Source organism: Capricornis sumatraensis, chromosome 2 (genome assembly GCF_032405125.1).
Source record: "Capricornis sumatraensis isolate serow.1 chromosome 2, serow.2, whole genome shotgun sequence".
NCBI classification, from domain to species: domain Eukaryota; kingdom Metazoa; phylum Chordata; class Mammalia; order Artiodactyla; family Bovidae; genus Capricornis; species Capricornis sumatraensis.
The window spans coordinates 183,317,740-183,329,800 of NC_091070.1; the positions used below are offsets into that span (position 1 = coordinate 183,317,740).

At 36.4% G+C, this 12,061-nt stretch overlaps 1 protein-coding gene across 2 annotated transcripts in view; it reads right to left on the reverse strand.

Moving 5' to 3' along the window:
* ATG4C (autophagy related 4C cysteine peptidase) overlaps positions 1-12,061 on the reverse strand; it is a 106,660-nt gene that overhangs the window by 65,236 nt on the left and 29,363 nt on the right. For both annotated transcript variants that reach the window (XM_068964868.1, XM_068964867.1), the window contains exon 3: positions 79-162. In XM_068964868.1, coding sequence (XP_068820969.1) covers positions 79-162 — 84 coding nt within the window. The remainder of the gene's footprint in view (positions 1-78; positions 163-12,061) is intronic.

Here is a 12,061-nt window from a genome sequence, read left to right on the forward strand (position 1 = left end):
ATCTAGAAATAGAATAATGAAAACAACACAGTGAGTTTCTACAAAGATTTTTAAATGGATTACAAATTTAGTGCTTACCTTCATATTTAAAATGGTAACATTTTCCAAGTAATAATACAGGAGAATTTCTACTAAAATATGTCTTCGTTTTCAACACCCAACCTAAATAAGACAAAGAGAAAGACAGTTTTGCAATTAAGGGATTTCAGACTAAAAGTTTAGCAGCATTTTCTTTTATTTCATTTCAAATCACGAATTCTCAATACAGATGTACATCTTTTACAAGTGGAGCAAAAATATGTTGACAATGAACTGAAAATACAGGGCTACTGCTGCTGCTGCTGCTGCTAAGTCACTTCAGTCATGTCCGACTCTGTGCGACCCCAGAGACAGCAGCCCACCAGGCTCCCCTGTCCCTGGGATTCTCCAGGCAAGAACACTGGAGTGGGTTGCCATTTCCTTCTCCAATGCATGAAAGTAAAAAGTGAAAGTGAAGTCACTCAGTCGGACACAACTCTTCGCGACTCCATGGACTGCAGCCTTCGAGGCTCCTCCATCCATGGACCTTCCAGGCAAGAGTACTGGGGTGGGGTGCCATTGCCTTCTCCGAAAATACAGGGCACTTACATTAAATATTTTAAAATAAAGCTAAGTATTTTAACCACATTCTATCCACTTAAAGATCGTAACAGAGAAAACATTTTAGTTTTAATTTATTTTCAAACAGATCACAATGTTTTCACAGTATAAAAATTAAAAGTTAAAAATTCTACTCCAGTTTCCTTGACACCAACCATCTTCCAAAAGGCAATAAGTATTACCAATTTCTTGTATTTCCTTCCATTTTAGATAACTTAAAAGTTTAAAATATTTGAACATTCCAATGAAGTAATTTAGGGATAAGATCACAGAATATACTGCTGCTGCTGCCACTAAGTCACTCCAGTCGTGTCCAACTCTGCGCGACCCCGTAGACAGCAGCCCATCAGGCTCCTCTGTCCTTGGGATTCTTCAGGCAAGAATACTGGAGTGGGTTGCCATTTCCTTCTCCAATGCATGAAAGTGAAAAGTGAAAGTGAAGTCGCTCAGTTGTGTCCGACTCTTAGCGACCCCATGGACTGCAGCCTACCAGGCTCCCTTGTCCATGGGATCTTCCAGGCAAGAGTACTGTAGGTTGCCATTTCCTTCTCCCAGAGTATACTAATGCTTATGATAAAAGCAGATCGCTGAAGTTTCCTAGGGAAATCTGTTTTAACCCCATCATTTCGGCTTAATGAGGATTTCTGAAAGTGATATACGAAGCTTTCAGACATTTTCATCTCAATTTTCCACCTCCCAAACCAAATCCTCAATCCTCAACTTTTAGCTGCAAACTCTAACTCTTTCAATTTTCTTCCGACTAAATTGTCTATATCTAAAAGGTACTACCCTTTTGGCTTTTTATGATGCCATTAATATTCTCTATTTCCTAAGAAAAGCACTTGCCCATTATATTCCTGAATATTCCCAAGTATATGAAATTCCTGCGTGCTAATGTAGCCTTAAAAAGCAGCTCCTAAAATGTAAGAACAGAGAAACAGAATCTGAAACTGGGAGTCAAGACTAGGTCTAGTCTTAAGCAGACCAGCATTTATATTTAACAGAGTTGTTACAAATTTTAAATGAGTGACTTTTATGAAAGTGCTTCCTTAAAGACTATAATACAAATAAGTACAAAGAACAAGTACATTAAAATATGTATTTATAATAAAAATCATACAAGTATCTGAGTTTGGTACTGAAACAGAGAGAATGGAAAGTCAAATACACTGATTAGACTTTGGATTACTCCAAAGTCTAATTTGCAGTACTCCCCCAAATGGCTTCTCTGTCATCAGTCTTTCCCCATGCTAGCATATGCCACTTATCCCTGACAAATTAATCTCCCTGTGGCTCAGCTTTGATTAGGTAATTCATCTACTCATTTGCTCAAAAACCAACCTCAATGACTCATTAACCTAACAGATTTATAATGAACTTCTCTGTGATACTAAAGACTTTCTTCAATATGATACAAATTACCTTGAGAGCTATCTTTTCCACTAATTTTCATCTATACTCAAAGCAGGCTTTACTATTTGGCTCATATTATTCCATGACAAAATTATCCTCCCCAATATCAGCCCATTTCAATCCATTTAAATCATCTTCTAGTTCAAACATGCAGTTTTTGTTGTTCCCAATTTACGAGTGTTATTAGTACCATGCTAGAATGATTTTAACCCCCAAACCAGGAACAATTCCCCCCTCTCCAAAAGGCAACATTTCCAAATAAGTCCTTTATAAACACAACCTTAAAAACAAACAAAAATCCTTTAAGGAGGACTTCTCTGTCCCTATGCTTTACCTTCAACCTACACCCTCTTACCAGTCACCAGTCCTTCCAAAAGAAAGAAAGGTGAATCTGAGTCAGAGTCTGAGGCTCTGCAATGATCTACATTTTACATAAGCAATAAGTTATAGTGCACAAAGAGAGTAGAAGTTGTCTCCTAAGAGTTAGGCCTAGAGTCGACATAGCCTCCTTTCTATTCTATTGGTTGACGTAAGACACAGTCCAACGCAGATTCAAATGAGAAAAAAAGACAACACAAAATGTGATTCACTGAGGACTGTCTTAGGAGAGTCACCATAAACAAAATGTTACCCCAAAACCTACAGTCCATTAAGTTAGCAATTATAAAATCACAAATAAAGCTTTAAAAGATGCAAACAAATCAAAGACATTGAAACAGTAGAGATGATAACAATTTTCTGGAGGAACAGAAATCATGAAGGATGATTTAGAAGAAGGATGAATTATTTAATATTTTAAAAAGGAAATCAAGTTTATATACCTCATAAAATCATGTAAATAAGGGGGTGGGGAGGAAAGCAAAAATTAAATATTTTTTCAAAAAAGTAAGGTCCAGTCTCTTTTAAAATGCAAGTGTTATGCCATTTCTAGTTCTGTCTTCATATCCTAATACTGACATTGATAAAAAAATAATTCTAAATTATGTTCAGTGTATCCAGAAAACAGCAAGAATAGGGAGCCAAAGGAGGCTGGACTTGAATACCATTTCAAGACTCATCTAGGTACGTGACCTTGAGCATGTCAATCTCAGTTTTCTAATTTCCAAAAAAGGAAAACCTTAAAAAGATGGAGATATAAATCCCAGAAAGATCTCTAACTCAGAAAGATATGAGATTTAATTGATAAGGTACATAAGCTATAATATACTGGTTGGTGCTCAATCAATTTCAGTCCTTCTTCACTACATAATAATTAAGGGATCAATCCAAGAAGAAGACATAACAACTGTAAATATTTATGCATCCAACATAACAGCACCTCAATACACAAGACAAACACTAACAAACATAAAAGGGGAAACTACAGTAACACAATAATAGTAGGGGACTTTAACACCTCACTTACACCAATGGACAGATCATCAAAACAGAAAATTAATAAGGAAACACAAGCTTTAAAATGGGGTTCAGGATGGGGAACACGTGTATACCTGTGGCGGATTCATGTTGATGTATGGCAAAACCAATACAATATTGTAAAGTAATTAACCTCCAATTAAAATAAATAAATTAATATTTTAAATAAATAAATAAATAAAATGACACATTCAACCAGATGAACCTAACTGATATCTTTAGGACATCCCAGCCAAATACAGAAAAATACACTTTCTTCTCAAGTGCACATGGAACATTCTCCAAGACGGACCACATTGTGGGTTACAAATCAAGTCTCAGTAAACTTAAGAAAACTGAAATCAATCATCTTTTCTGACCACAATACCTAGATAAAAATTACAGAAAAAAAAACTTAAGAATACAAACACATGGAGATTAAACAACACATTTCCAAATAATCAACTAGTCCCTGAAGAAATAAAAAGGGAAATCAAAAAATTCCTAGAAAAAAATAACAATGAAAACAGTGACTCAAAACCTATGGGATGCAGCAAAAGCAGTTCTAAGAGGGAAATTTATAGCAATACAATCCGATCTCAAGAAACAAGAAAAACACAAAATAGACAACATAACTTGATACTGGAAAAAGAAAAATAAAAAAAAACCCAAAGTTAGTAGAAGGAAATAAATTATAAAGATTAGAGAAGAAATAAATGAAAAAGAAATGAAGAAAACAATAACAAAGATTAATGGAACTAAAAGCTGGTTATTCAAGAAGATAAATAAAATTGACAAATCATTAGCCAAACTTATCAAGAAAAAAAGGGAGAAGAATCAAATTAACAAAATTAGAAATTAAAAAGGAGAGGTTACAATAGACAACACAACAATACAAAGGATCATAGAAGACTATTATAGGCAATTTTATGTCAGTATAATGGACAATCTGAAAGAAATGGACAGATTCTTAGACAAGTTCAACCTTCCAAGACTGAACCAGAAAGAAATAGAAATTATGAACAAGCCAATCACAAGCACTGAAATCGAAACTGTGATCAAAAATCTCCCCAAAAACAAAAGCCCAGGGCCAGATGGCTTCACAGGTGAATTCTATGAAACATTCAGAGAAGAGCTGATGCCTTCCTTCTCAAACTTCCAAAAAATTGCAGAGAAAGGAACACTTCCAAACTCATTCTACAAGGCTACCATCACCTTGATACCAAAACCAGATAAAGACATCACCAAAAAAGAGAAAATTATAGGTCAATATCACTGATGAACATAGATGCAAAAATCCTCAACATATTCAAACATCATACAACACAACACATTCAAAAGATTATACACCATGATCAAGTCGGGTTTATCCCAGGGATGCAAGGATTCTTCAATATACACAAATCAATAAATATGATATACCATATTAACAAACTGAAAGATAAAAATAATATGATAATCTCAATATTTGCAGAAAAAGCTTTTGACAAAATTCAGCACCCATTTGATAAAAATTATTCAAAGAATGGGCACAGAAGGAAGCTACCTCAACACAATAAAGGCCATATATGATAAACCCAGAGCACACATTAATCTCAATGGTGAAAAACTGAAGGCATTTCACCTAGATCAGAAATAAGACAAGGGTGCCCACTCTTGCCAATATTATTCAACATAGGTTTGGAAGTCCTAGCCACAGCAATCAGAGAAGAAAAAGAAAAAAAAAAAGAATCCAGATTGGAAAAGAAGTAAAACTCTCACTGTTTGCAGATAACATGAACTACACACAGAAAACCCTAAAATAGTGTCAGAAAATTGCTAGAGCTAATCAGTGAATTCAGTAAAGTCACAGGAAAGAAAATCAATACCCAGAAATCAGTTGTGTTCCTATACACTAACAATGAAAAGTCAGAAACAGAAGTTAAGGAAGCAATCCCATTTACCACTGTAACCAAAAGAATAAAATACCTAGGAATAAACCTAACTAAGGAGACAAAAGAGCTGTATACAGAAAACTATAAGACACTGATGAAAGAAATCTAAGATGACATAAACAATGAAGAGATATTCCATGTGCCTGGGTTGGAAGAATTAATATTATGAAAATGACTATACTACCAAAAACAATCCCTATCAAATTACCGATGGCATTTCTCACAGAACTAAAACAAAAAAATTCATAATTCATATGGAAATACAAAAGACTCCAAATAGCCAAAGCAATCTTGAGAAATAAGAATGAAGTTCAAGGAATCAACCTTCCTAACTTCAGACTATACAGCAAAGCTTCAGTCATCAAGACAGTATGGTACTGGCACAAAATAAAAAGAAATATAGACCAATGGAACAAGATAAAAGCCCAGAGATAAACCCACACACCTATGGGCACCTTATCATTGACAAACAAGGCAAGAATATACAATGGAGAAAAGATAGGGTCTTCAATAAGTGGTGCTGGGAAAACTGGACAGTTACATGTAAAAACAATGAAATTAGAACATTTCCTAACACCATACAGAAAGGTAATTCAAAATGGCTTAAAGACCTAAATGTAAGACCAGAAACTATAAAACTCTTAGAGGAAAACATAGGCAGAACACTGTATGACATAAATCACAGCAAGGTCCTCTTATGACCCACCTCCCTTGAGTAGAATGGAAATTAAAACAAAAATAAACAAGTGGGACCTAATTAAACATAAAAACATTCGCACAGCAAAGGAAGCTATAAACAAGCTGAAAAGATAATCCTCAGATGGGGAGAAAACAATAGCAAATGAAACAACTGACAAAGGATTAATTTCCAAAATATACAAGCAGCTTGTGCCACTCAATACCAGAGAAACAAACAACCCAATCAAAAAGTGGGGAGGAGACCTAAACAGACATTTCTACAAAGACGTACAGATGGCTAATAAGCACATGAAAAAATGCTCAATATCGCTCATTATTAGAGAAATGCAAATCAAAACTACAATGAGGTATCATCTCACACTGATTAGAATGGCCATCATCAAAAAATCAACAATAAATGCTGGAGAGGGTGTGGAGAAAAGGGAATCCTCTTGCATTGCTGGTGGGAATGTAAATTAATACAGCCACTATGGAGGATAGTATGAGACTCCTTAAAAAACTAGGACTAAAACTACCGTATGACCCAATAATCAAGGGTATATGCCTTGAGGAAACCAGAACTGAAAAAGACACATGTACCGCATCTCACACGCTAGTAAAGTAATGCTCAAAATTCTCCAAGCCAGGCTTCAGCAATACATGAACCATGAAATTCCAGAGGTTCAAGATGGTTTTAGAAAAGGCAGAGGAACCAGAGATCAAATTGCCAACATCTGCTGGATCATAGAAAAAGCAAGAGAGTTCCAGAAAAACATCTACTTCTGCTTTATTGACTATGACTGTGTAGATCACAATAAACTGGAAAATTCTGAAAGACATGGGAATACCAGACCACCTGACCTGCCTCTTGAGAAATCTGTATGCAGGTCAGGAAGCAGCAGTTAGAACTGGACATGGGACAACAGACTGGTTCCAAATAGGAAAAGGAGTATGTCAAGGCTGTATATTGTCACCCTGCTTATTTAACTTATATGCAGAGGACATCATGAGAAACACTGGGCTGGAAGAAGCACAAGCTGGAATCAAGATTGCCAGGAGAAATATCAATAACCTCAGATATGCAGATAACACCACCCTTCTGGCACAAAGTGAAGAGGAACTAAAAAGCCTCCTGATGAAAGTGAAAGAGGAGAGTGAAAAAGTTGGCTTAAAGCTCAACATTCAGAAAACGAAGATCATGGCATCTGGTCCCATCACTTCATGGGAAATAGATGGGGAAACAGTGGAAACAGTGTCAGACTTTATATTTGGGGGCTCCAAAATCACTGCAGATGGTGACTGCAGCCATGAAATTAAAGACGCTTACTCCTTGGAAGGAAAGTTATGACCAACCTAGGTAGCATAGTAAAAAGCAGAGACATTACTTTGCCAACAAAGGTCCGTCTAGTCAAGGCTATGGTTTTTTCTGTGGTCATGTATGGATGTGAGAGTTGGACTATGAAGAAAGCTGAGCACCAAAGAATTGATGCTTTTGAACTGTGGTGTTGGAGAAGACTCTTGAGGATCCCTTGGACTGCAAGGAGATCCAATCAGTCCATTCTAAAGGAGATCAGTCCTGGGTGTTCATTGGAAGGACTGATGCTGAAGCTGAAACTCCAATACTTTGGCCACCTCATGGGAAGAGCTGACTCATTGGAAAAGACTCTGATGCTGGGAGGGATTGGGGGCAGGAGGAGAAGGGGACGACCGAGGATAAGATGGCTGGATGGCATCACTGACTCGATGGACATGAGTTTGAGTGAACTCTGGGAGTTGGTGATGGACAGGGAGGCCTGGCGTGCTGCAATTCATGGGGTTGCAAAGAATCGGACATGACTGAGCAACGGAACTGAACTGAACTGAACCGAACCCCATCTACACATGTTCACTGCAGCACTATTTACAATAGTTAGGACATGGAAGCAACCTAGATATCCAATGACAGAAGCAAAGCAAACCGAAGTCGCTCAGTCATGTCCAACTCTTTGCAACCCCGTGGACTGTAGCCTACCAGGCTCCTCCATCTATGGGAATTTCCAGCCAAGAGTACTGGAGTGGGTTGCCATTTCCTTCTCCAGGAGATCTTTCCAACCCAGGGATAGAACCTGAGTCTCCCATATTACAGGCAGACGCTTTACTGTCTGAGCCACTAGGAAAGCCCTTTCCAATGACAGATGCATGGACAAAGAAGCTGTGGTACATATACACAATGGAATATTACTTGGCCATAAAAAGGAATGCATGTGAGTCAGTTCTAATCAGGTGGAAGTCAGAAAGAGAAAAACAAATATCATATATTAACACATATATACACTATCTAGAAAGATGGTACTAATGAACCTATTAGATCTAGGGCAGCAATGGAGACGCATAGAAAACAGACTAATAGTCACAGCATGGGAATGGAGAGGGTAGGATGAATGGAGAGAGTAGCATGGAAACATATACACTACCATATGTGAAACAGATAGCCAGTGAGAATTTGCTGCATGACTCGGGGAGTTCAAACAGGTGCTCTGTGACAACCTAGAGGGATGAGATGGGATGGGAGATAGGAGAGAGGTTCAAGAAGGAGGGGACACCTATGGCTGATTCATGGTGATGTATGGCAGAAACCAACATAATACAGTAAAGCAATTATTCTTCAATTAAAAACAAATAAATTCAAAAAAATGTTTTAGTACTTCTTAAACCACACATGGTAAAGAACCCATGTGCCAGTGCAGGAGACCTAAGAGACACAGGTTCAATCCCTGGGTCAGGAAGATCCCCTGGAGGACACCATGGCAACCCACTCCAGTATTCTAGCCTGGAGAATCCCACAGACAGAGGAGGCTGGTGGGCTATAGTCCAGAGGATTACTGAGTTGGACATGACTGAAGTGCCTTAGCATGCACACAAACCACCCATACAATACAAACTCTAAGCCAGGAATGGATACATATTAAACATTTTAGAATAATTTTCATCAATAAAACGAAACTAAAATACTATTCTCTAACTCAAAACTATCTAGAACATGTGACTGCTCAGTCACTAAGTGGTGTCCAACTCTTTGCAACCCATGGACTGTAGCCTGCCAGGCTCCCCTGTCCATGGGATTTCCCAAGCAAGAATACTGGGGTGAGTTGCCATGTCCTTCTCCAGAAGGTACCTTCTGGAGGGTACCCTTCTCCAGGGTAACATACAGTTACCCTGAACATTCTGTTCTTCAGAGATTAGGGATTACCATAATCTTGCTATACCCACTTAATATCTAGATAGGGAAAGCTACACATATGTAAATAATAGTTTAAGTAACAATTCCTAGGATACTGCTAAAATGTGTTAGTACCAGTATGATAATTTCCAGACCTTATAAATGAAATCTTCATCACATAATCTATCCATCAGATTAAATGACTGAAAAGAATGTAAGTCTCTATTTGCAGATGGCATGAGCTTACACAGAAAATCCTCTAGAATCCACAAAAACCTATTAGAACTAATAAAGGAGATCAAGTTTACAAGACACATGATCAAATCACAAAAAAATCAATTGTATTTCTATAGACTAACAAAGAATATGAAAAGAAATTAAGAAGACAATCCGTTTTAAAATAGCATTGAAGGACTTCTCCAATGGTCCAGGGGTTATGACTCTGCTTTCCAAAGCAAGGGGCGAGGATTCAATCCCTGTTCAGGGAACTAAGATCCCACATGCTGCAAGGTGTGGCCAAAAATTGGAAAAATATTACAAATAAAATAGCACTGAAAAGAATAAAACATTTAGGTATAACTTTAACAAAAGAAGTGTAAGACTTACAGAAAACTACAAAATGTCATGGCAAGAAATTTAAAATCTAAATAAGTGTAAAGACATCCCATGTCTATGAATTGGAAATCTTAATATGGAAGTATTCTGTTAATATGTCAATACTCTGAAAATTGATCTATAGATTCACTAAAATCTATATAAAAATCCTAGCTGAATTTCTTTCAGAATTGATAAGATGATCAAAAATTCATAGGGAAAATGCATGAGATCCAGAATAGTTAACACAATCTTGGAAAAGAAGAGCAAAATTGGAGGAATCATACTTTCCAATTTCAGATCTCACAAACAGCTAAACTAATCAAGAGAATGTTGTATTGGCGTAAGAACAAACATATAGATTAATGGAATAGAACTGAGTGTCCAGAAATAAACCCTTTACATCTATGGTCAACTGATTTTAGATAAGGGTGGCAAGACCATTCAATGGGAAAAGAATATTCTTCTAAACAAATGGTGCTATGACAACTAGATAGCCACATACGAAGAATGAAGTGGAACTTCTACCTCACATCACATACAAAAATTAACTCAAAATGGATCAAGGACCTAAATAGAAGAGCTAAAAAGAAAAAATATCTTTAAAAATAGGTGTAAAACTTCATGATCTTGATTTAATCAACATTTCTTAAATACAGCATCAAAAGCATAACAACAAAGAAAAAAATAGGTAAAGTGGACCTCATCAAAATCAAAGTTTTATGCTTTAGTAGACACTATTAAGAAAGTGAAAAGACAATTCAAGAATGAGAAAAAATATCTGCAAATCATATTTTTGCTGGGGGACTTTCATCTAGAATATATAAAGAACACTTAAAACCCAATATTAAAAAGACAACCCAATCTTAAGATGTGTAAAAAATTAAATGGACATATCTTCAAAGAATACATACAAATGGCTAATAAACACATGACAAGACATTTACCTTCGTACAGTCATCAGGGAAATACAAATCAAACTTACAGTGAGATATTTCACACTCACTAAAATGGATCTAATTAAAAAGATGGACATTAACAAGTACTGCTGAGGATATAGAGAAATTTAAACCTTCAAACATTGCTGTAGCAATGTATAATGGTCCAAACAGTTGGGTAGTTCCTTGAAAAGTTAAACTTAGAGTTAATATATGATCCAGTAATTTTACTCCTAGGAATATAGCCAAGAGAACTGAAACTAAGTTTACACAAAAACTTGTAAACAATATTCACAGCAGTACTATTCATATAGCCAAAAAGTAGAAATAACCCAAATGTCCATCAACTAATGAGTGAGTAAAGAAAATGGCATATATCCATACAGTGAAATAGCACTTAACCATATAAGAGAATGTGGTATTGATACATACATGCAACAACATGGATGAACTTTGAAAACACTGTGCTAAGTGAAAGGAGTCAAAAACAAAAGACCACAAGTTATGTGATAGCATTTATATGTAAAGTCCAGAATAGGCAAATCTATAGAGGCAGAAAGTAGCATGGTGGATGTCAGGGATTGGAGAGAGATGGGGAAGAATACGGAGTATTCTTATACTACTAATGGGTACAGGGTAACTTTGAGGGGTGATAAAAATGTTCTCGAGCTAGTGACGATGGTTGTACATTTCTGTGAATATACTAAAAAAACCACTGAACTATACCCTTTAAAAGGGTGAATTTTAGTAGCAAATGATTTATCTCAAATTTTCAAAAAATTAATGTCTATAATCTTCAAAATGCAATGTTAAGTTATTACCAAGTTTTAACTGTCTAAATAGCTAGCTGGCCATGATTTCCAGTGAATCAGGAGCCAACAGCCAACTGTGTTTTACTTGAATTTGCACTGCCTATGGGTTTTACTAAATTTTTCCATTCCTATTTTACGGATATGAACTTCTTCCTGTTGACAATAATTCTCTGAATATTTCTCCACCTTTGAAAGATTCTTCATCGACAGTTTGTTTCCAGTCTGAAGTAGGCTTCAAAACAACCATATGATCCTTACCAGATCTATATGCAAACCAAGAATAACTAAGTTATAATTGTCTGAGTGTGCTCCTAGAAGAAAGTTATATGTATCAGAGTATGAACTTTATACGGTCTGCTTTCTGTGTTCAGATATCTATTTTGATTGGTTCCTGGTTCAGACGTGAGGCTGCCTGAAACTGAGTCTGAAAAACTGAGGTAGTATCCGTTACCTGAATAA